At 44.8% G+C, this 25559-nt stretch overlaps 1 protein-coding gene across 9 annotated transcripts in view; it reads right to left on the bottom strand.

Moving 5' to 3' along the window:
* The window catches only part of herc1 (HECT and RLD domain containing E3 ubiquitin protein ligase family member 1), a 278250-nt gene that overhangs the window by 98153 nt on the left and 154538 nt on the right, over positions 1-25559 (bottom strand). For 5 of the 9 annotated variants that reach the window (XM_084337465.1, XM_084337470.1, XM_084337469.1 and 2 more), the window contains exons 38-50: positions 24088-24787; positions 23458-23740; positions 22036-22252; positions 20739-20905; positions 19571-19687; positions 15918-16209; positions 12856-12980; positions 11029-11252; positions 9415-9683; positions 6617-6669; positions 5621-5821; positions 3514-3688; positions 2657-2918 (exon numbers count right to left, since the gene is read on the bottom strand). In XM_084337465.1, the coding sequence (XP_084193591.1) occupies positions 2657-2918; positions 3514-3688; positions 5621-5821; positions 6617-6669; positions 9415-9683; positions 11029-11252; positions 12856-12980; positions 15918-16209; positions 19571-19687; positions 20739-20905; positions 22036-22252; positions 23458-23740; positions 24088-24787 (3085 nt within the window). The remainder of the gene's footprint in view (positions 1-2656; positions 2919-3513; positions 3689-5620; positions 5822-6616; positions 6670-9414; positions 9684-11028; positions 11253-12855; positions 12981-15917; positions 16210-19570; positions 19688-20738; positions 20906-22035; positions 22253-23457; positions 23741-24087; positions 24788-25559) is intronic. The other 4 variants (XM_084337467.1, XM_084337472.1, XM_084337473.1 and 1 more) reach the window with 2 other exon arrangements.

Raw genomic sequence — 25559 nt, 5'->3', positions numbered from 1 at the left:
CCTTCATTCATTCTGAAGGAAAACCTGCTGTTTGTTCCTTCATTCATTCTGAAGGAGAACCTGCTGTTTGTTCCTTCATTCATTCTGAAGGAGAACCTGCCGTTTGTTCCTTCATTCATTCTGAAGAAGAACCTGCCGTTTGTTCCTTCATTCATTCTGAAGGAGAACCTGCTGTTTGTTCCTTCATTCATTCTGAAGGAGAACCTGCCGTTTGTTCCTTCATTCATTCTGAAGGAGAACCTGCCGTTTGTTCCTTCATTCATTCTGAAGGAGAACCTGCCGTTTGTTCCTTCATTCATTCTGAAGGAGAACCTGCTGTTTGTTCCTTCATTCATTCTGAAGGAGAACCTGCTGTTTGTTCCTTCATTCATTCTGAAGGAGAACCTGCTGTTTGTTCCTTCATTCATTCTGAAGGAGAACCTGCCGTTTGTTCCTTCATTCATTCTGAAGGAGAACCTGCTGTTTGTTCCTTCATTCATTCTGAAGGAGAACCTGCTGTTTGTTCCTTCATTCATTCTGAAGGAGAACCTGCTGTTTGTTCCTTCATTCATTCTGAAGGAGAACCTGCCGTTTGTTCCTTCATTCATTCTGAAGGAGAACCTGCTGTTTGTTCCTTCATTCATTCTGAAGGAGAACCTGCTGTTTGTTCCTTCATTCATTCTGAAGGAGAACCTGCTGTTTGTTCCTTCATTCATTCTGAAGGAGAACCTGCTGTTTGTTCCTTCATTCATTCTGAAGGAGAACCTGCTGTTTGTTCCTTCATTCATTCTGAAGGAGAACCTGCCGTTTGTTCCTTCATTCATTCCTTTGTGTATTTGCTTGATTGCTTGTAGTACATTTTGGCCGGTTTAAGGCCATTGTGGGTGATCTCTCCCAGCCTACATCACTTCATTGCTGGATTGCAGCTCTGGACCTCATCATCCTCGCTCTGGTGATTGGCTTACACACTCACGGTTCCAAGAGTTGGCACTGAATTAGGAAAATCCGCTTTTAGCTTCTGTGCCCCAGAAACATGGAATGTTTTTTCGCAATGCACTTCATTAATCACTTCATTAAACTCAATTCATTAGTATCTATTGGTCTGTTTAAATCGTTAATAGCAAACCACTTCACCACAGTCTGCAGTCTGACTTTCGGTCTCTATATTGTTTTCTTTTTCTTTGTATTTATTATGTGTTGTATTTATTACGTGTTGTATTTATTACGTGTTGTATTTATTACGTGTTGTATTTATTACGTGTTGTATTTCTCCACGTCATTGTAAATGAGAGCTTGCCTTCAATGATCCTTCCAGATTAAATAAAGATTTAATTGCTTCCTGTCACATAGGCGGCACGGTGGGGTAGTGGTTAACACTGTCGCCTCACAGCTAGAAGGTTGTGGGTTCGACCAGGTTGCCGTGTTGCCAGTTACCCAGGTGGAGGGTATCTCCCAGGCCCTTCTGTGTGGAGTTTGCATGTTCTGCTCCTGTGCTCGCAAGATAAGATAAACCCAATGGAAAAACATGCACAACAGATCGCCAACGCTGTCGTATCGCTTGGGGGGGAAGGACGACGGGATGGGAGGTGCAGAGAACATTTCGGCAGCAACTCAGTGCATGTGTGTGTTCCTGTGGGTCGCCCATCGCATGTGTGTGTGTGTGTTAATCTGATGACAAATAAAGACTTATACGATACTTATATTTGGCCTATAACACGTCCCAAGCCTTCTTTAGCTGCAGAACATCTAGGGGTCACAGTGTTAAGCCATTAAAGCCCACTGAAGCCTAAGCCTGGTAATAAGCAGAAGCTGGCCTCATAATCTGGCTTGTTTACAAGCTTTTTTGTAATACATTGGAGTTTTGTTCTGTCCCTTCGCAAATAAACATATCAAATCAAGACACAAGGCTATTGTGTGACCAGAGCATTTCCGTTTTCACTTTGCATGTAAATGTTCTCGCACATCAAAAACACAAAATAGCTCATCTGATTAACTGAGAATCATTTCAGAACTGAATACGGAGCTATCAGATTAGATTAGATGATCAAATGTATTGTACAGCACAACGATAAAGAGGTTGGCACTGTGGACTAGCGTGGTCTACCTGTGGACTAGCCTGGTCTACCTGTGGACTAGCCTGGTCTACCTGTGGACTAGCCTGGTCTACCTCTGGACTAGCCTGGTCTACCTCTGGACTAGCCTGGTCTACCTGTGGACTAGCCTGGTCTACCTGTGGACTAGCCTGGTCTACCTGTGGACTAGCCTGGTCTACCTGTGGACTAGCCTGGTCTACCTGTGGACTAGCCTGGTCTACCTGTGGACTAGCCTGGTCTACCTGTGGACTAGCCTGGTCTACCTGTGGACTAGCCTGGTCTACCTGTGGACTAGCCTGGTCTACCTCTGGACTAGCCTGGTCTACCTGTGTGGACTAGCCTGGTCTACCTGTGGACTAGCCTGGTCTACCTCTGGACTAGCCTGGTCTACCTGTGGACTAGCCTGGTCTACCTGTGGACTAGCCTGGTCTACCTGTGGACTAGCCTGGTCTACCTGTGTGGACTAGCCTGGTCTACCTCTAGACTAGCCTGGTCTACCTGTGGACTAGCCTGGTCTACCTGTGTGGACTAGCCTGGTCTACCTCTAGACTAGCCTGGTCTACCTGTGGACTAGCCTGGTGTACCTGTGTGCAGAGCTGCACTAACAGCTTGGCTGCAGTGGGGCTGTTGGAGGCCAGGCAGCCCACGGCCGTGCTGAGGTAGGCCAGGCAGGAGATGGGCTTGCTGGCCTTGGTGGCTCCGCGGGGCCTCTCAGCGGGGCCCGCCGTGGGGCTGGTGGAGAGACCCGCCCGGCCCGCCGCCGCCAGGCACATCAGCCGGACCAGGGTCCTGATGTCTGTCAGACCTAGAGACTCCAGACCAGCTGCCAGGCTGCAGCTAGAACCACTGGTGTGTGTGTGTGGGGGGGGGGGGGGGGGGGGGGGGGGGTGAGGGGGAGGGGAAAGCGAGAGAGAGAGAGAGAGAGAGAGCAAGAGAAAGAATGTATGAATTAATGTTCAAATGTAGCCAAGAGTAAAGACCCTAACCCTGTCATAACAGCAGTCAAAGTGTTTATTTTTTTCCAATCGGCCAATCGTGTGACGCCTGTTTCTACACTGGTTAAGCTTGGCGACTCTTTCGAAGTTGGTTAAGGTTAGAGTTTGTCTTAGAGCAGGGCGATAGAACACCAGCCCTGATTCCAAACTCTAACCTTAACCAACTTCGAAAGAGTCGCCTAAGCTTAACCAGTGATAAACTAGGCGTTAGGTAGTTTGCATGCCGTTCGAGGCGGAAATGGGCAAAGACACAGGCGTCACGCGATTGGGCGCACATGTCACATGACCAGAAACGTCAGTGGCCAATCAGATCGCACCAAAAACGTCAGTGGCCAATCAGATCGCAGAACTGGAAATCCGTTGGTAAAAAAAATAGACGCGACCAGTACAGCATGACATGAAGTGCTGTTCCAGACCGAGGGTAACGGTGGCACCGTGTTCTCTACCTGACGGACAGCAGGGACAGGGCTCTCATCACCATGGTCCGAGCCAGCAGCACCTGGGCGGCGGCGGTCACCCTCCTCAGAGCCATCACCCGGTCATGGGGGTTCAGGAGGGCCGCCGCTTGCTCCCCCAGGGTCACCCGGCCCGACGAGCCCTTCTCCACCGAGCTCTGACACCCTGAAGACACACACACACACACACACACACACACACACACACACACACACACACACACACACACACACACACACACACACACACACACACACACACACACACACACACACACACACACACACACACACACACACACACACACACACACACACACACACACACACACACACACACACACACCTCAATACCAATGCATGGGCCAGACTGGAGACCAGTGTGTCCTATTTACATGACAATTGGTGACATGTTTAGCCACCTGTTGAGCTTTTTTGAAACGCTAGCCATATTTGCTACTTACCAATTATGTTGTTGATCGGTAGAGTCGTTTCCCTGCACGATCCATGCTGTTCCTCAGACTAGCCACAAACCAATTAAAAAAGGTGATGGGGTCGTGCTCGCAAGACAGGAGCTTGACCCCATTGATTTTGTGATAGTTTTTGCGGCTAACTAGCTGGAGCTAGTATGAGGAACAACATGGATTGTGCTGAGACAGAGAACTCTACCCACCAACAACATCATCATCGGTGAGCAGGCAGTCAAGGCCGCCAAGGACCCGTCTCACCCCAGCGACCAACACTTTGCATGGCTGCGTTAAGTTTCAGCCTGTTTACCCACACTAACAGGCTAGAGTTCAGTTTCTTTCCCAGGGCCATAAGTGCACTAAACACAACTAAGCTACCGGTAATTTAAATACCTCTGTAATCACACCCTGCCGTGCAATGAGAAGCTAGCCTACCGTGCAATAAGAGAAGGTACGTACAATACGAGAACAGAGAAGCTACCGTGCAATAAGAGAAGCTACCGTACAATAAGAGGAGAGAAGCTACCATGCAATAAGAGAAGCTACCGTGCAATAAGAGAAGCTACCGTGCAATAAGAGAAGCTACCGTGCAATAAGAGAAGCTACCGTGCAATAAGAGAAGCTACCGTGCAATAAGAGAAGCTACTGTACAATAAAAGATACCGTGCAATAAGAGAAGCTACTGTACAATAAGAGAAGATACCGTACAATAAGAGAAGCTACTGTAAAATAAGAGAAGCTACCGTGCAATAAGAGAAGCTACCGTGCAATAAGAGAAGCTACTGTACAATAAGAGAAGATACCGTGCAATAAGAGAAGCTACCGTGCAATAAGAGAAGCTACCATGCAATAAGAGAAGCTACCATGCAATAAGAAAAGCTACCATGCAATAAGAGAAGCTACTGTACAATAAGAGAAGCTACCGTGCAATAAGAGAAGCTACCATGCAATAAGAGAAGCTACTGTACAATAAGAGAAGCTACCGTGCAATAAGAGAAGCTACCGTGCAATAAGAGAAGCTACCGTGCAATAAGAGAAGCTACTGTTTATATATATTTATAATATATTATTATTGTATCTTATTAGCACCTAGGGTTTGCATTTTAATTTCGTTGTACCCGTACCCATACAATGACAAGAAAGATAATTCATTCAAGTACTGTAGCAAACAGAGCTAGGGTTCCTCCGGCTTGGCCGGCCGTCATACTGGCTCAATTGGCAGAGTCAGCGGGAGGGAAGCCGGTGGGTGGTAATCTGGTCGTTGTAAACAGCGACTCCTACAGGTCGGTCAGGGCGCCTGCACAGCGAGGAAGGGAGATGGTGAGGGTAGTGTGAGCCTCCCACACGTTACACCTCACCAATGAGAGTCCGCGCTGGCAGGTGAAAAGAAGTGGCTGGCTGACTCCGCATGTATCGGAGGGGACATGCGATAGTATCTATCAACCCTCCCTAGACCGACCAGTGGGGGGCACATGCGAGCAACGACCAGGAAGGGGAGGGGGGAATTGGCAGGACTAAATTGGGATGGGAGAAAAACACAGAAAAACAGGAGGAGAAAAAGTGGATACAAAAATAAAAACGGTACAAATAAGCATCGTCAAGAATTACAACGACTGGAGAGTCGTGCTCACCTATCTGCAGCAGGGTCTCCTCCATGCTGTTGGTGGCCGTCACCATGGCGACGGTGGCTCCCAGGGGGTCGCTGTCTGGGAACTGGACGGCCTCGGGCACGAGCCTGCGCTCGCTCAGACCCAGCGGGCCAGCCAGCAGCTCAAACTCCTCCTCCCCCGTCAGCTTCTCGTCTTCATCCACGTCCAGCATGTCCCAGTCCTCTGCAAACGGCCACACACACACACACAACTAGGTATGGACTGGGGTGTTGCAAAATTGTGGATTTTATGGTGGTTTTTGTTGTGGATCTATTGTGATGTTTCTTCTTGATCTGTAAACAGGGTTCCCACAGACATTGCAAAATGAAATGCAAGGACTTTCAAGTACCTTTCCAAGCACTATTTTTCATTTTAAAATGGCATTTAAAGGATACAATCCACTTAATTTTCTTTATCAATTATTAAAACCTTCCGACAATTAGTTACACTTTAGATAAAAAGATTATATTTCTTGATGGAGAACTATTTTATCATGGATGAACAAAACTTTCAATGCGAATGGTTGATTTGAATTTCAATTACTTTTTAAGCACCTTGTTAAAAAATTGGCTGTTTTCAAGGAATTCCAGGCCTAGACTTTTTTTGGTCAAAAATCAAGCACTTTAACCACTTCAAGGACCTTGTGCGAACCCTGTGTAAAGCCCATGGGGGCAATTTGATATTATCGGCCGATATCGGCAGTAAAATGTGATATCGGAAAATATCGGTATCGGTTTAAAAACAAAAAAAAACAATAACAATATTTGTTATATATATATCCAGTGAAATTATTAGTTACCTCAAATTATTCCGTTTTTTTGGACGGGGAAACCCTGCATATATCGGTATCGGTTGATATCGGTATCGGAAATTAAGAGTTGGACAATATCGGAATATCGGTATCGGTAAAAAAGCCAATATCGAGCATCCCTAGATTCTATACAAACCCAATATTATAATCAAGTCAACATAACTTACCTTCATAGACGCTGTCTTGCTTCCCTAAGAGGTCTGGAGCCTGTCCTTTGTATCTGAACACAGACCACAGAAGAAGATGATGAAACCGCACTACATTGCAATAATAACAACAATAATCCGCTTAGGGCCGAGAAAGTTAAGGCCACTATTCTAGCAGTGGAGCGGGGTTGGGGTGTTGGTCCTGGGGGGTCCGGGGGTGGGAGTGGGGAAGGAAATGTCTTTTGTGGTGTCTGTGATAATATAATTTGTTTTAATTTTTAGGTTCTGTATTTATTATTTTTGTTATTTATATTGTCATTCTATTGTCATTATTGTTATTATTATTGTTGTCCTGTGAAGTCCTGTTTATTATTATTATTATTATTTATTATATATTGTGTGTTGTCATGTTTTATGTTTCATGTATATACAAAAATAATAATAATAATAATAAAAATGTTTGATAAACAAAACAATAATTTGCTTAGAACTTTAGTGAGTTCAGACTGTGGCTGGGAAAGGTGTGTCAGCATTTCGTATTAAAGGTAGTGTTGCACGATACACCGGAAAGTATCGCGATACCCAGTCGTTAAAAGCAGTCCAATACTCCATTTTATTAGTATAGATACTTTTAGAATAATAGCCTGATGCCGTATTTTCTATTATTTTATTAATAAAAAATTAAGAATTTTATAAATAATTTTCCATTTTTTGTCATAATATTATTAAGGCTGTCAATCTATTAAAATATTTAATCTGATTAATCGCATGATTGTCCATAGTTAAGTGATTAATTGCAATTTAATCGCATATTTATTATCTGTTCTAAAGCAACCTTAAACAGATATTTTTCAAGTTTTAATAGTCTTATCAACGTCGACAAATGCTTGCTTTATGCAAATTTGTGCAAACTGCATTGTAAAACTAAATAAAAATAAACAAAAAAAATACCAATAGCATACCAATTTACTAACTAACATTACATAGTAATTATTACTAACAGTAGTCTCTGGAGTGTAACAGAAAGAAGCATTTTGTATAAAAGTATTCTGTACTTCTGTATGACAACTATTAAAGAAACTTGAGAAACTTGAAACTAGTGTGTTGAACTTTACACTTGAACTATTCATCCCCCATCTTTTTCTTTAAGATATCAACCTTGTTGGCTTAAGAGGTTAAAGGGGAACGGCAGCCATTTTAAGAAGTCACATATGTTGTTCCTGTGCCCCAAGACAGTTCAGTCAATATTTGTGAACATGTGCCATTCTCTCCTGAAGCTAGAAGTCAGAGATAGAACCCTCCAATCGGTGATGTAACCAGCATGTTGAATCTGGGGCTGATCCATAAACAATGAATGTGGGGCTCCAACTTCATGAGGCCATACAATGTTTGTGTGATCCCTGACACAAATGAGCTTTATATTCCTGCATTTGATAGTCTGAACTAGAATATAAACCTAATTTAAGCCTCTCCCGTCGGTGTGTGAATGTGTGAGTGAATGGGTAAAATGTGAGGAACAAATTGTAAAGCGATTTGGATACAAGCTGTTATATAAATGCACCATTTACCAAGTCTAAATGAAACCAGGTTGAGGTCTTGATGTTAGGATTTATTTTTTTTAAACTTTTTTTTTTTTTTTTTTGCGTTTATCGCTTTTCTGGTCAAGCATGACCGACAGAAACAGGTTGAAATGGGATGTAGAGCAGGGGAAGACATTCTGAGAAATTTTAAAATGTTGTTATCGTGACAGGCCTACAGGTAAGGAATCTATTTTACCAGTCTTAGGATAATCAGACCCGTTTTCACGGAGATATAAGCTTTTCCCCTATGTGTGATATGGCTGTTTGGCTGTGCGAGCGATCAGGAACTAAGATAATTGATTTTCAGCTTGCTGCACCAGAGTGCATACGTACACATAATACTATCGATAATCTAGCGTTTATTTGAAAACGATTCATAAATAGGCCGAAAAATGACAACGTTCTAGAATATTCCAGTACAGGACGTTTATCACGGATTCTTTTTATTTTCCGTGAAAACGAGGGCTTTTCAAAATGCTATAAAACGGAAATGAACCGATAAAAAAACAATCTGCTTCGACAATGCTGACTGGAAAATGAGTCATTGATAAGCGACGGGCAGATTAGATACATAGCCATAATTTAAAACATAGATTAGGCGATATTAACGCTAACATTAAAGTGGTTGATGGGCATTCAAGGGGGTAAAAAGGAAAACACGGCCGGCTCTGAAAGTGTTAATATAATTTTTGTTTTATATATTATATTTATGATAATTATGATAATTATTAAATAGAATAATTTTCTATAGGAAAAGTATGTTTCTTTTTTTATTTGATCAGCTGTACCTGTGAGTCCGGCAATGTATGGGGCTGCAGCACTGCAGATTTACCCTACTCGAGTCCGGTGGGGGAGAATGTTGGTGTGTTTGTTGGTGTGTTGTTTCTTTCCATTGGTTTCATTTGGTTAACATTATTGGGCAAACAAGAAAACGAAAGAAACTGTAAAATTGTCTTCCTCCGTGCACTTTCGCCCGCTCTGAAGTCGGACTCGGTGTGCCCGGCCACGCACGCTGTTCTCGCACGGACCTCGCAAGTGCCTGCATGTGCGACTGGTGTGTTTGCGCTGTAAAGAGGGAAGGCTCCTCTGAGCCGAGCGAGGGAAGGCTCCGAGGCGTATTCTTCGTATGGCTGCACGTACCACACCGTGACGGCCGTACCGTAAATTCGCGGGACGAATACACGTACCGTTACACCCCTACTAGTTACCCATCATACTGTAGACAGCAGTGGTCCTTACCTCTCTACGATGGGGACTTTAGCCTTGCTCTTGATGGCCAGGTACTTCTCCCGACAGCTGCCACAGAGCAGGTAGTACGGGTTGCCACTGCCGCACTCGCCCCCGAACCAGCCGTCCACGTAGGAGCCGTTGCTCCGGTAACCCTGGCGGTTGGCGCTGCGGCCACAGCCGGGGTGGCTCTTCTTCATGTGCTGGTTGAAGTTGGCCACGCTGGCCTCGCACAGCTCACACACCACCACCTCGTCACGCTCCTCAGTCTCACACACATGCTGTGTGCACATACACACATGATGACATACACACACACATGACACATACACACACATGACGACAAATACACACATGATAAATACACACACACATGATGATAAATACACACACACATGATGACAAATACAAACACATGATGATAAATACACACACACATGATGATAAATACACACACACATGACAAATACACACATATGATGATAAATACACACACATGACAAATACACAACACATGATGAAAAATACACACATGATGAAAAATACACACATGATGAAAAATACACACATGACAAATACACACACACAATGACAAATATACACACAATGACAAATATACAGACACACGATGACAAATATACACACGATGACAAATATACACACAATGACAAATATACACATATACACACACACATGACGACAAATACACACATGACAAATACACATACATACACACGATGAGATCCACCAACACACATGGCAAATACACACATACACACACATGATGACAAATAGACACACATACACACGATGAGACATGAATGTGTAAGGAAACACAAAGACACAAACACATACGAGTAAGTTGTTAGGGTTCAGAACTAGAGCAAAGCATCCATGAAAACCATTAAAGATCACATGAGACAGTGAGGTTATTACGGGTTATAACGAGGTTAACACTGGTTATAACGAGGTTAACACTGGTTATAATGAGGTTAACACAGGTTATAACGAGGTTAACACTGGTTATAATGAGGTTAACACAGGTTATAACGAGGTTAACACTGGTTATAACGAGGTTAACACTGGTTATAATGAGGTTAACACTGGTTATAACGAGGTTAACACTGGTTATAATAAGGTTAATACTGGTTATAATGAGGTTAACACAGGTTATAACGAGGTTAACACTGGTTATAATGAGGTTAACACTGGTTATAACGAGGTTAACACTGGTTATAACGAGGTTAACACTGGTTATAATGAGGTTAACACTGGTTATAATGAGGTTAACACAAGCATCAACAGTCTAGTCGTCGACATGACGCCATCCATCACCAAATCTCATTAATGTTTAGTCAAACTCCACACAAACCTGAATTCATCGCATGCCAGTTAAGAGGTTATTATTGCTGCATTGGGCTTTTTTTGTTAGTGGCAACGTGCTCGAGCCAAGCAAGTGAAGGCAGGGTCTCCTACGTGAGGCTTTCCATAGCTGCCATCTCAACGTGCAAAGTGCAAACTAGTCACTAGCGAGTGGGAGGTTACAGCGAGTGAGAGGTTAGAGCAGGTAAAGAGGAGGAGAGGTGGGCGGCAGGGCCTCTGGCCGCAGCAGAAAGTCACACACACCCATGTTGGCCAGTCCAATACCTCCGGGATCCACATTCCCAGAATGTCCGTGTCGCTGGCCAGGTCCTGGCCGAACATGGCCTCCATGGTCTCCTCGTCCAGGTCCATCTCCAGCTCCTCATCCAGGTTCAGGTCGTACAGAGCGCCCGGGTCCTGCTGCTGCAGGCTGGAGACCTCGCGGCACGACTGGCTGTGGTGAGCCTGCACCGAGCGGTACAGCCCGGCTGGGGAGGAGGAGGAGGGGGAGAAGAGGGAGGGGAGGAGGGGGAGAAGAGGGAGGTGAGGACGCCTAAATATTAAAGGCAACCAACTTGTGTCTAGCCACGCCCAACTTGCGTCTAGCCATGCCCCCGCGGCGACGCGGCAGCAGCAGAGCGGAGCGACAGCATTATGTAGCAGTAATCCCCCTTTTTTTAACATCCAGAACTAGCTCAACTGGCAGCACTGCCTTGCTGTGGATCCTGCGGTCCGTTGGTGACAAGTTCGATTCCCTTCATTTTTTTTTTTTTTTTTTTTATATAAACGTGCATTCTTTCGCCGGTTAAGTTTAGGCATGTTAACTTTAAGCATAGTTTCGGAGTTGGTTAAGGTTAGAAGGGTTAAGTTTAGGCGCTGTTAAGGAGCTGGTTAAGGTTAGAGTTTGTCTTAGAGAATGGCAATATTCTTTCAGAGTTGGTTAAGGTTAAGGTTAAGGTTAGGCATAGTTTTTCCATAGATCGCGAGATAGGACGCTTTATGTGCAATAAGCCCGAATGGTTCGGTTCGATTCACTGAACCCCCAAATACTCCCAAATCAAAAGGTATAACATGTACCTTCACAAAATCATCAAGGGGGGGGGGGGGGGGGGTAGTCTTACCCCAAAAATCTGATAGTTAGAAAAAGCGTTGGTACAGTAAGCCACTGTGATCGTTACATAAACACGTTTCACGTTCAGTAAAATAGACATAGGGGATCCTTACCTTAGCCAGAAGGTAATCCAAAAAGAATAATTCCAATGATCCCATCGGCGATCACGATTACAAGTTTATATGTAATCAGTAAATTACACGCGTTTACTGGACACTATAGGTTTTGAGGCGAGCAGATCTGCTTGCGATCGCTTTGGAAGAGCTCCTCCCCCACAGAGCGAGCCTCGATGCCTCGGTACATCCATTGACAATACTGCTGCATTCCTATCCGAGTTCAAATGGTAGACGATATTCGATCGGCATTGCAGTTCCAGCGTATGTGGCTGTGCCAAAGTGATTCAGAGCGCTCCGGGCGAGTCTGTAGAGCGGGGATCAAAGGAAAAAGATCAAACGATCTAATAACGAGCACTGTATACTCGTTGTTGGTGTTCAACGCATGGTGCCCAATAACAAGTATACTCGTTATTGGCGGGGATTGAGTTAAGGTCCCCTGAGTTTGCTCTGAACAGGGTAAATCTGCATTTTGCTATGATGCCTCTAGCTCATGGAACAGTCCTTAAAGCTTGATTATCCCCCCTCATCTCCAACCATCGTCAATCAAGATTTACATGTTTTAATTGATTTGCTATCCTTACTTTTTGACTCGCCTTGTTGTCTTATTGTTAAGATTTTTTGTGCTTATTTCTATGTACACTCGACGTGACTGTAAATGAGGGAAACCTCAGTTGCCTTTCGAGTTGAAATAAAGGTTTGAAATTAAACTAAATTAAATGAACTAGGGATAATAATGGCCTGCAAGACCAGGCCAGACGGGGCAGGATGGCGTGAGAATAGGGTGTTAAAGGTGCGAGACCAGGCCCGACGGGGCAGGATGGTGTGAGAATAGAGTGTTAAAGGTGTGGGGTGGGGACTCCTCACCAGCTCGTGCCAGCAGGGTGCGAGCAGCCAGGTCGAAGCGATGCTTCCTGCTTACGGCAGAGCGCCCCCTGGGGGGAGGAGGACCGCTGGAGGCTGCCGCGCTGTCTGGCTCCAGACCCTCAGGGCTGCGAAAAGACAAACATATTTATTTTGTAATATATGTCATATACAGTGCATCCGGAAAGTATTCATACCCCTTCACTTTTTCCACATTTTGTTATGTTACAGCCGTATTCCAAAATGGATTAAATATTTTTCCCCCTCAAAATTCTACACACAATACCCATTAACCCTTTAATCGCCAAGGACGACTTTAGACGTCATTCCTCGCCATGCGTAATCTGCCAATGACGTCTTACAGCGTCTTTGAGATCAATATTTCAAAAATCTGTCATGGCAATCATATTTCACCCACGGAGACTTGAGACTTGCTGTTGATCTCCTCTCAACTCTCCAACGGTTCAAGACCGCCATCTGGTGGCCGATCGGCGAATCGCCAACACCGGAAGTGACGCGCCGGAAGTGGTGCTCACCCATATTTCGTCCGGCCACTCGCTATCGCTAGCGGGACTCCAGCTTGATACACTGGATAGCGATCCGTTGCCAATAACTCGATAAACAACATGATTTGGACGTATATAGTATTATACAACCTGGAAATGGATCGCATATATCAACATCCCATAATAGCGAACTTTCTGCTCCACGCTGATCGCCCAACGCTACGAGGAAGCTGCGGTGAGTTTCAGCGTGTTTGATTATTATTAAACATACACACTGCTCCGATCAACATATCACCCATACTAAATAAATGATTTAACGTCGGCCACGGACTTATAACCCCCCCTACACACTTGAGTGCTGTGGAGACTACCTTTTGGTTGCCCCAAACAATAGCTTAGTTCACACCTAGGTGAGAGGCCAGGGGCTACAGCCCCCACCCCTCTCTATACTTAAGATTATTGTCGCTGTCTCTTCTTCAGTGTCTCCTATAGGGCTGACCCCTATTAATCGATTAGTCGACTAATCGGTCGAAAGGGGCCGTAGTCGACTGGCCAACCTCTTAGTCGAATAGAATAAAAAATAAAAATAAAAAAATATATATTAATTTTTTTTTATCATTTTTTTCAAAAGAAAAGAGGCATAGAAGCGTGGCTAACGCTAATGGCACGCATACCAGAGGCTAACTGCCTACGAAAACAGGCACAGAGGCACTGAAAGAGGATTTCACCCATCTAATGAACACACTATACTAGACTTAATGTCAAGATGTATCCATCAGTGGACCAATTGCATGCTTTTGCAGAGGACAAGAAGCCTTCAGTCGACTCCTTCAGACATTAAGCACCCCCCACAGCCAAAATGGAATGATAAAAAAATAAAATATATATATATTATAATATTATAATATTATTATTATTCTTTTTTTTTTAAGTCGACCAATAGTCGACTAACGGCAAATTTTGGCCAATCCTAGTCGACCATCCAAATCCTTAGTCGGGGACAGCCCTAGTCTCCTAGCTGACCACGAGGAGAGCACTCCTCTTCCTCAGTGTCTCCTAGCTGGCCATGATGAGAGCACTCCTCTCAGTGTCTACTAGCTGGCCACGATGAGAGCACTCCTCAGTGTCTCCTCTCAGTGTCTCCTAGCTGGCCACGATGAGAGCACTCCTCTCAGTGTCTACTAGCTGGCCATGATGAGAGCACTCCTCTCAGTGTCTACTAGCTGGCCACGATGAGAGCACTCCTCAGTGTCTCCTCTCAGTGTCTCCTAGCTGGCCACGAGGAGAGCACGCCTTGTCCAGATGAAGACGGATCCGATCTTTTTCGTTTCGTTTATTTAAAAAAAAGTTTTCCGTAAAACGAAATCGTCTCAAGAAATAAGTGCGTGCCACACATGTACAAAATAAATGTCTTTCCTGTTTTAGACGTCGCTCTTTTATTTTGAAACCCCCCGACCGGAAGTGTTATCATTGTTTTCGCTAGCGGAGTAACTTGTGTCGTCCGGTTCTGTGCTTTTGAGCTGACGCTAGTTTCCAAAGGATAGGAAAGAGACACTGCGGCGCAAAATGCAGCTACAGCCTACAGGCAATCGATGATGAGGAGCTGCTGACTTTAATCGGCAGGAGAGAGAGAGCGCGTCAAAGCCGCATATAATATAATAGCCCCGTGGTGCGGTCGGAGGCAGCTCGAACTACAGGTTGTATTAAATTAATTGATTGATGTTTAACTTGTCTCTGTGTCCAGTCGTTTCGACTAGCTCCACCCGTGCATTGTAAACAATGAATGATGCATGTAATTGTATTAACGTTACTGTGTGTTGTAGCTATGTTAATAAATTTGAATGGCATTAACGTTAGTTGGGTATGTTAGTGCTAATGTTGATAGCATTGAATAGCATCAACGCTAGCTGGCTGGCTACAACGAAATCTCACAAGCTGGCATCGTAAAATCTCAACACCAGCCATGGGAATACTATTTACTAAATTATGGAGGCTTTTTAATCGTCAAGGTAAGAGAGGATTTGTCACGATCAACTGAAGGCGTATGCTATGGAACAGTCTATGTGCTTGGCTACTTAGCTAGCTTATTTGGGTTTTCAGAAAAAGGCCTGCTATGTGACGCTAAAGCTCTAGCTAGTATCGTATCTTGTATTTCATCACAGTAGGCAGTAGCCACCCGGTGTTTAATAAAAACGTCTAGCCAGGACATATCTGGACATATAAGACTTTTTTGTTGGCTGGGTTTGCATGCGGATTAAGGGAGAGGTGGGCTATCACGTCATCGGTTCAGGAAAATACGCGTATAGACTTGTAAAGACGGCAACGCAAGGGGGGCGTCTTCAGATTTGCCCACTCTGGGAGCTGTTCTCAGAAAATAGCATATTCAGGCTCCCAGAACGCAGTCCCATGTGGATGAAAGGTGCATACGATAAAATACTTTGACTGATACGAAATAATTTTCGTCTGGACATGGCCTCAGTGTCTCCTAGCTGGCCACGATTTTACTATTACACCTATGATATAATTGATGAATCATAATCCACCACAGCAGCACTGTACCTCTCACTGAAGCCCTCCTCCATCTCAGCAGCGTCAGCGTTGGTGACGTCTCCAGGGGAGCAGAGGAAAGCGCTCCTGTCCAGGGACTTGCCTCCTCCACCAGAGGCCATGGCCCCGGGAAAGGAGGAGTCAGACCCCCCAACACCACCTCCTCCTCCTCCTCCTCCTCCTCCTCCTACCCCTCCGTCTCCTCCTCCTCCAGCGTGGTGTTCCTCATCCTCCTCTGTTCCTGGATGTTCTATCATCCACATGGCGAGAACTGTGATGTTCTGGGCATCTGCCTCTCGAGCACCTGGCAGGAAGAGATCAACCATTCACTACACCTGGCAGGAAGAGATCAACCATTCACTACACCTGACAGCAGGAAGAGATCAACCATTCACTACACCTGACAGGAAGAGATCAACCATTCACTACACCTGACAGCAGGAAGAGATCAACCATTCAATACACCTGACAGGAAGAGATAACCATTCACTACACCTGGCAGGAACATATCAACCATTTACTACACCTGGCAGGAACATATCAACCATTCACTACACCTGGCAGGAACATATCAACCATTCACTACACCTGGCAGGAACATATCAACCATTCACTACACCCGACAGGAACATATCAACCATTCACTACACCTGGCAGGACGAGATCAACCATTCACTACACCTGGCAAGAACATATCAACCATTCACTACACCTGACAGGAAGAGATCAACCATTCACTACACCTGGCAGGAAAATATCAACCATTCACTACACCTGGCAGGAACATATCAACCATTCACTACACCTGGCAAGAACATATCAACCATTCACTACACCTGGCAGGAACATATCAACCATTCACTACACCTGACAGCAGGAAGAGATCAACCATTCACTACACCTGACAGCAGGAAGAGATCAACCATTCACTACACCTGACAGGAAAATATCAACCATTCACTACACCTGACAGCAGGAAGAGATCAACCATTCACTACACCTGGCAATAACATATCAACCATTCACTACACCTGACAGGAACATATCAACCATTCACTACACCTGGCAAGAACATATCAACCATTCACTACACCTGGCAAGAACATATCAACCATTCACTACACCTGGCAGGAACATATCAACCATTCACTACACCTGGCAGGAAGAGATCAACCATTCACTACACCTGGCAGGAACATATCAACCATTCACTACACCTGGCAGGAAGAGATCAACCATTCACTACACCTGGCAAGAACATATCAACCATTCACTACACCTGACAGGAACATATAAACCATTCATTACACCTGATAGGAAGAGATCAACCATTCATTACACCTGACAGGAAGAGATCAACCATTCACAGATATCAACCATTCACTACACCTGACAGCAGGAAGAGATCAACCATTCACTACACCTGACAGCAGGAAGAGATCAACCATTCATTACACCTGACAGCAGGAAGAGATCAACCATTCACTACACCTGGCAAGAACATATCAACCATTCACTACACCTGGCAGGAACATATCAACCATTCACTACACCTGGCAGGAAGCTATCAACCATTCACTACACTTGTTCTATCGTCAATCATTCTTCAATTGCCCTATTTCACTATTCTGCTGCCATGTAAACAGTCTCATGTATTTTTTTTTACAATCACTACAAATTAAATCAGGACAACGTCTCATAATTTGGCAATTTACTAAAATATAGTTTCAATGCAGCTTTTATTGTATTCAATGACAACATTTAACACCCTCTCATGTAGGGCTGGGCGATTAATTCGAATTCTTGATTTAGGATGATTTTTAACACATATACTATAGTCGTGTTATCTCGCCAACCGTTGAGCCAAAACCCGAGTATAGTCGGGTTTTCGATCGTTTATCGTTTTTTCTTTTATTCGTTTTTTTTATTCTATACAGTCTCACGGACTTCATTCTGAGACCCCGAGAGTGCAATACCGGCCGAATCCTGCTAGGTGGCAGTATCGCCTACCCTTTGAAACCTTATTTCACACTGTGCTTGTATTATGGTCCGGGCGGAGAATTTAGACCAGGCCAAGTGAATCGCTTCATCCGAGCCATTTGAAACGCGTTCAGCACACTCCATGCATATTTTGTGCCAGTTGTGGCACAAGACAATTGGAATATTCTTTTTGGGATACCTCCTAGTAAAGGTAAGGAATATAATGACATCAAGCCTACTTTGATCCAACAATGATTTCACATCGATCGCAACGATCAACGTATGTAGTATTAAAAGAAAATGCCGTTGCTGACGATCAGAGCATCAAAAAACGACCCCCCTCCCCCCTTTGATGCATTCATGATGAAACATAATACCTATTATATACCTTTGATTTGGAAATAGTAATGTGTCCAGGCGAGCAACACGAACGCCTTTAGCAAAATTCACATATCGCAGCTTCCAGGAATTAGCCAGGATCACTCTGAAACTATACAATATTCACCGCGGGATAACACGTGAACGCATACATGAAAAAATACTCTTTTTTACATGTTGGACGAGGGATAGTGACTGTCAAATGAGCCATAGTATTGTCTCCATAGCTATAATATAGAATATAGATATAGCCCTGCAAACATCGGGACACAGTGAAAATACCTATCTTTTAAAGCGTGGCCCATTGACTACAAGAATGGATAAAATGGCTGGCACTGAAAGTGTTAACCCTTTCACTGCCACACGACAAAGGGTTAACCCTTTCACTACCACACTACTGAAGGTTAACATCCAAGGGCCCACATGTGGGCCCTCATGAGGACGATTCGCGATGCGCCACTTTGCTGACCTCTAGCGGCTCGGGTGTAATACAATATATAGATAGAATTAAAGCCCTATTTGTTGCCTGTCAATTGCCCTTTCAGGTGACAAAATCCATTCAGCGGTTCTCGAGTTACATGCAGATATGTGAGGCGTGCGCCAAAGTACACATTACCACCCCCGACCTCCGGGGGCTCTAGCTCCGTCAATGATTTGGCGATCTCGATAATTTTTGGACGGGGTTGTAGCAAATGAGTGTGGCTTTCCAATGATACCCCATGATATGATAATTGGGGATCTAATACGGCCTCTATTGATCGATTTATGATAAAGAAAAGCAGGGTCCCCCAATTGGGGGACCTTACGGCTTAACAGGTTAACCCTTTCACAACCACACTACAGACGGTTAACCAAGCTGAAATGAAACCCTTTGAAAAATCAGTCTGATTTTAAATGTATGAAATTACCTTATTATGTGCGCAGAATGCATATTACTGTTGCATGAGAGTAGGGCTGGGCGATATGGCCTACAAATAAAATCTCAGATTTTTTCACACCACATCCGATTTACAATTTTAATCAATTTTTTCTCTTAAAAACTAGAAACTCCAAGGAAACCATTCAAATAAGATTTGTTTTAATTTGACACAAAAAGATTATCAAACCAAGATGAATCCCTATTGGGATTGAAGTGCAAACCTAACTTTCACCAATCTTCACTTAAAACAAATAAAAGGTGCCTCTTGATCATCAAACAAGAATGAATTTCCCTATTGGGATTAATAAAGTGCAAATCTAACACTAATTCTAATTTTTTGTGAAAATCTATTTGAAATGTTAAGCTCCGTGTGGGCGAACGGACAGACCTGTAGCCTCCAGAGCCTTGGTGATCTGGCGCAGGGGGAAGCCCATCTCCAACAGGGGCACAGCGATGGCAGGGGGAGGGGGGGACGTGGAGAGTCTGCTGCTGGGGTCCGACAGGGCTGGGCACAACACACACACACATCAGTACAATCTGACACGTCCTAAAAGGAATCATGCTATAGACCCGTTTCTTGTTCATAAAACATACCATGTTCGAGCCAATCAGCAATACCAACTGAGTCACGTGACTAAGTTGCCCCCAACCTGCGCAAGCCGCTGTGCTAAAAAAGTATGACGGGGCTCTATGGGGAAACCATGGCACTCCCCTGACTAAAAGTTGTTTCAAATGAAAACGGCTGGATGTCATTTTGCCAAGTGTGAGTCTTTCACATAATGTAGCTTTTGCATGGATTGATTGTTTAGATCGCTAGCATGGATAACAAATGCAAATATATTGTAGCCCCATTGTTCTGATCAGGATTACGTTCCTTTTGCCCCCTTGATCCGCGCACACACCGCGTCTGATGTGGATGAGAAACATCTATATGCAACTTGATAATAGAACACAAGAATAATTAGAGGCGACAGTGGCTCAGGAGGTAGAGCGGTCGTCTGGTAATCGGAAGGTTCCCGGTTCGATTCCCGCTCCTCCCAGGCAGCGTGTCGAAGTGTCCTAGAGCAAGTCACTTAACCCCTAATTGCTCCCGATGAGCAGGTTGGCAGGCACCTTGCATGGTCGCGTCCACCATCGGTGTGTGAATGTGTGAGTGAGTGGATAAAAGTGCAATATAAATGCACCATTTGAGGCTCAGTGTTTGGCTTGCAAAGGAAAGGAACGATTGAAAGGTCATGTGACTGAGTAGGGAAGCGTGTGTGTGTGTGACATTGCTTTTTGTCCCCTTGAAGCAGATACAGTGTATTCTATTGTCAACTGAGCGCATTTGTAAATGAAAATGCACAATTTCCCAGCCCTGCTACATATTTTATTCCACTTTATTTTTATTAAAAAGTAGTGTATACTCTACTACATCCTGCACAAATTAGTATAAATTTAGTTTATATATTCCATTTTATTTTATTCTCCTTAAAAGTTGTAATGGCTTCTTGTTATAAATGTTGTGAACTATATTGAGCTGAAGTTGAAGTTGTGCGTGCGTGCGTTATACTTACAGGTACCGGTTCTGTTCTGCAGCCTGGAGGGCTGGGAGTCAGGCGAGGTGAGGCTCTGCCTGCGACCCAGCTCCTCTGAGGGGGAGGTGGGGAGGGAGGTGACCGGGGGGGTCTGGGCCCGGCGGTTCGGCAGCAGGGTGGTGGTCGGGTAACTGGAGAACATTTGCCTGGACAGAAAAAAAGTGTTACAATCGAAAAAGCAAAAGCAAGGATTTTGGGGCAGAAATTAGAATGATTTTCTAATCGTTTAAACCCAATTCGACCACGCTCTTCCCAATCAGCAGGATGCCTCCAAAGCCACACCCCGCTAGGTAGCTAGCAGTCAGCTGTGTGTGCGTGCCACTGCAAAACAAGTGCGTGTCACTAGAGGGTTTGATAGACAGCTCGCTCATTCCAATCATTTGACTTGGTTGTTCGCTTGATTGGATGTCGTTGTTTTAACATTTTCTTTAATTTCGGTGTCAAACGTCTTATTTTCTATCGATTACTGTCTACAGTCTACATATAATACAAAATAATTTTTAATTTTTTTTTACAAAGATCAGTGGTCGCCTATTGATGCTTTAATGCCTGACTTTCAACATCATTGTGAAACAAGACAAGTGTTAAATTACCAAAATAAATTACTCAAATAAATAAAAACAATTACTAAAATATGTAATGTTTATGAGCAAATATCTACCGCATGTATTTTAGTTTACATGAATAAGCTTGCAGATTTAAACACAACATGAATGTACTTGTAAGCACATGTAACAAATGGTGTGCGTGTTAGTGTACACAGTGACTGTGAGCGTAAAAACACATGGCATGTAGATGTACAGACTGAGTGTAAAAACACATGGCATGTAGATGTACAGACTGAGTGTAAAAACACATGGCATGTAGATGTACAGACTGAAAACGTAAAAACACATGGCATGTAGTATGGCTGGGCGATTTTTGCTCAAATGTGAATCACGATTTTTCTCTAAGAATTGAGATCACGATTCTCTCACACGATTCTTATTTTTTCAATAAAATCATTTATTGCACTCTTTCTTAAACAGACAACATAACATAACAAAGTGCTTGACTTAAACTAAAGTCTCTTGTAACATACAAAATAACTCAAGTCAGAATCATCATCATTTAAAAAAAGTTAAGTATATAAAAAAAATAAAAATAAAAATTATTTTAATATATTATAATCGTCATAATTTTGAAATGAGATTGCATAGGTCAATGAATCGATATCGCGATTTTATTTTCGATTAATCGCCCGGCCCTAGCATGTAGATGTCCAGTCTGTCCCGACCTGAGCAGGCTGAGGGGCATGACCCCCGGCGACTCGGAGGCGGGGGCGGTCTCGGTGTCGGTGACGGGCGTGGTGGCGGTGGTGGTGTCCTCCAGGGAGGAGCTCATGAAGGAGGTGGTGCTGGAGGCCGAGGGACTCGTGGTGACCGGGGTCTGGGCCAGCTGCTCACCCCCCTCCGGACCCTCCGGCCCCTCACACTCCGGCTCACACCGCACCCCTGGGGGGGAGAGAGAGAGAAGGGGTTACAGAGAGACGTCCACGCTGGTCACTAGATCAGCCATGGAGAAAATGTCACTGATTCCCGCCGGAAGGGGTCAGATGACCCCGACAGCTTATATGAGAAATATGAGAAAAATAAACAGTGTAAACTATATATTTACCTCTTAATATAAAAATATGAGGTTTACCACAGGTTTGAGTGACAAAAAAATGAAATAATATTAATTAAAAAAAATATTATAATTTTTTATACATTTTTGGGGATGGAAGAGCCACACATTGATGGGCAAAGAGCCACATGCGGCTCGCGAGCCATGGGTTGGCCAGCCCTGCGCTAGACGCTCGCAAAGTGCTGTGACTTTCCACATATATATTCCATATACGGTATATGTGGAATAACGTTCTAATTACATTTTCCTGAAGTCATTTAGAAATTTCAGAAACCGTGCCAGATAAAACGGGTACTTTTAGGAAAAGTCATTGAGTGACAGAGCTGGAGCTCGACCGAGTGACGAGGATACATTTATTGAAAATGCCTAGGGGTCATTTGACCCCTTGTCAGCTGTGCTAGTGTTAACCCTTTCACTGCCACACTACAGAAGTTAACCCTTTACTTTTTACTATCACACTACCGACGGTAACCTGCTGTTGTATACGTCCCGGTGCACGTCATGTGGTTAAAACCTCCGTTTCGAGTTTAAATAAAGGTTTTCTGTTGTCTCTAGATTTAGAGTCAGTGGTGCTTCTGAAAGTGACCCTCACGCATTCCTTTATTAGCTTACTATTCAAGGGGAGCTACCAATAATATATATATATAATGCTGTATATACCACAGTATATATATTTATTCTCAACACATATACCTATCCTCACCTGTCTGTACTTACCTGCACATAGTCCTTTACGATATCTAATATCTGTACATAATATATAAAATGGTAAATGGCTCCATTTATATAGCAGCTTTTATCCAAAGCGCTTTACAATTTGTTCCTCACATTCACTCACACACCGATGGCGGAGGCAACCATGCAAGGTGCCAACCTGCTTATCAGGAGCGATTAGGGGTTAAGTGTCTTGCTCAAGGACAAGGACACTTCGACAAGCTGCCCAGGAGAAGCGGGAATCTAACCGGGAACCTCCAGATTACCAGACGACTGCTCTACTTCAAAGAGCCACTCTAGTTACGCTGGTTGACCTCACCAGGCTTGGTCTTCCCCCCGCCGCAGGGCTCCTCCAGCAGCCCATTGACCACCAGCTTGTAGACCATGGCCTGAGCTCGCTCCAGGTCGGCCAGGCCCAGCGCTCTCTTGATGGGCGAGCGCATCACCGCCCGCTTCACCATGTGGCGCATCAGGAACTGCAGCGCCGCCCGCATCTCCACCTCCTCCTGGCACACCACCACGGGCGAGGTGGCGGCCGCGCCGCCGGTGGAGCCGGCGTTGAGGTCGGCGTTGTGTCCGCTGGGCGCCGCCTCCGGTGGGACCTGTGCGTGCAAGTTAAGTCAGTCAGTTTGATTGATTTTATTGTGGATTAGAGACATCATCCAAGGGATAAAAACATGATAAAATGCAAGCACTTATTTCCATCATGGTCCCTGGTATTAAAAAACAGGACATACGTCATCAACATAAAACAACATCATAAAACATTAAGATACAATATGCATATACAGTTGAAGATAAAAGAATAATAAATAAAATATGCTACCCTCTCTTTCCTATGCCGATAGCCATGATCGTACATACTTTTTGAAGCCAGTTAACCCGGGGGCCTGTTTAATGCTGCTGGGCATGCTACTAGGTGTGAATGAGCCCCAGTGAGCGGCCGTACCTTTGGTATAAGCAGCAGCTCTGCATACTTGCTGCAGCTGAGCAGGGCGCTGAGAGCCTTCATGGCCCCCAGGTAGAGGTAGGACAGCTGCACGGCGTGGATCTCCGACTGGGTGGCAGCGGAAGAGGAAGGGAAGGGCTCGTGGCTCCTGGAGCCATGTTCGTGGCCCTTCCTCCTGTTCCCCTCAGCAGGAGGAGTATGAGGAGCCGCAGGGAAGAGGGTGTCTCCCACTCCTCCTCCACCGGCCTGCTGCGCCGAAGAAGCGTACGAAGAGATCTCGTTGTCAGACTTGGAGTTGGGCGCCGCGTGCGCCTTCACCTCGTCCAGGCTGTGGGAGACGCGCAGGTCGGAGACGACGGGGGCGGTCGGGACGAGGCCGGCCGAGTCCCCGGTGTCGCTCTCTTTGGGTTCGTTAGAGCGGCGGTGCCCCTCGCTCTCCGCCTTGTCGTCGTCGTTGCCGGCCGCCTCGTGACCGCCGCCGCTGCCGGGCGCCGCCACCGGGGGGCCGCGGTGCTTCTTGTCGTGCCGCTGCCGCGCGCTCAGCTTGGCCGCGGCGTCCTCGTGGATGCTGGTGAGGTGGGTGAGGTCCAGCAGCAGGGAGGCGGTGAGGCCGCGGAAACGTGCCACGTCGAAGGGCAGCGGCTCGCACGGCTCCAGGTTGTACAGCGGAGTGTCACTAGGCGACCAAAAAGTTGGGAAGCTTTAATAGGTAGGGAGCAGGAGAGAGTGAAGAGACAAGGGAAAGAAACACAAAGTGAGGGAAAGGACAGGAGAGGGGAGAGAAGAGCATGCATGACGAGGAGCAAATTAAAAAGGTGGTGGTGGGAGGATTCGCTGGAGATCTGGCGAATTTGGTGACCATGCAAAGAGTGGGATGATTTAGAAAAATAAATGTCAACATGCAAAAGGGGAAATTAATAATGGATAGTTGGATGTAAAATGTTGTGTTAAAATTTGTTATTATTAAAAAGCAGTGCAGTTGTGGGAAAGGTTTGGAGAAGAGCTAGTGGAGAGTATCTGAAGAACGTCAATACAGCCAGTGAATATTCAGACATCACATTCAACAACATATCAATAGGCATGTGTGTCCATGTCCATACTGACGACAGCCACATGCCTTTGCCACAGCGTAGAGAAATGCACAACAAAAGAAATTCTACACATCGAACAATATCACAATTATCATTTATACATTGTGTTTCATGCCTTTTTCCCCCCATGCATTTGGTGTTTTGCATTATGCTTAGTCTGTGGGCTGATGTTGGATAGTAAACGGGCTTCTCTCACAGGAAGGTTAAAGGTCAGTGAGTTCCCATTTAACACTAGCAGAGCCATGGAGAAAATGCCACTAATTCCCGCCAGGAACGGGTCAGATGACCCGACAGCTTATATGAGAAATATGAGAAAAATAAACAGTGTAAACTATATAATTACCTCTGAATATAAAAATATGAGGTTTACCACAATGAAAT

Source organism: Notolepis coatsorum, assembly GCF_963971535.1.
Source record: "Notolepis coatsorum genome assembly, chromosome: 20".
NCBI lineage: Eukaryota > Metazoa > Chordata > Actinopteri > Aulopiformes > Paralepididae > Notolepis > Notolepis coatsorum.
Note: the sequence above shows the minus strand (reverse complement) of the source record. Positions and strands in the feature narration are given on the sequence as shown.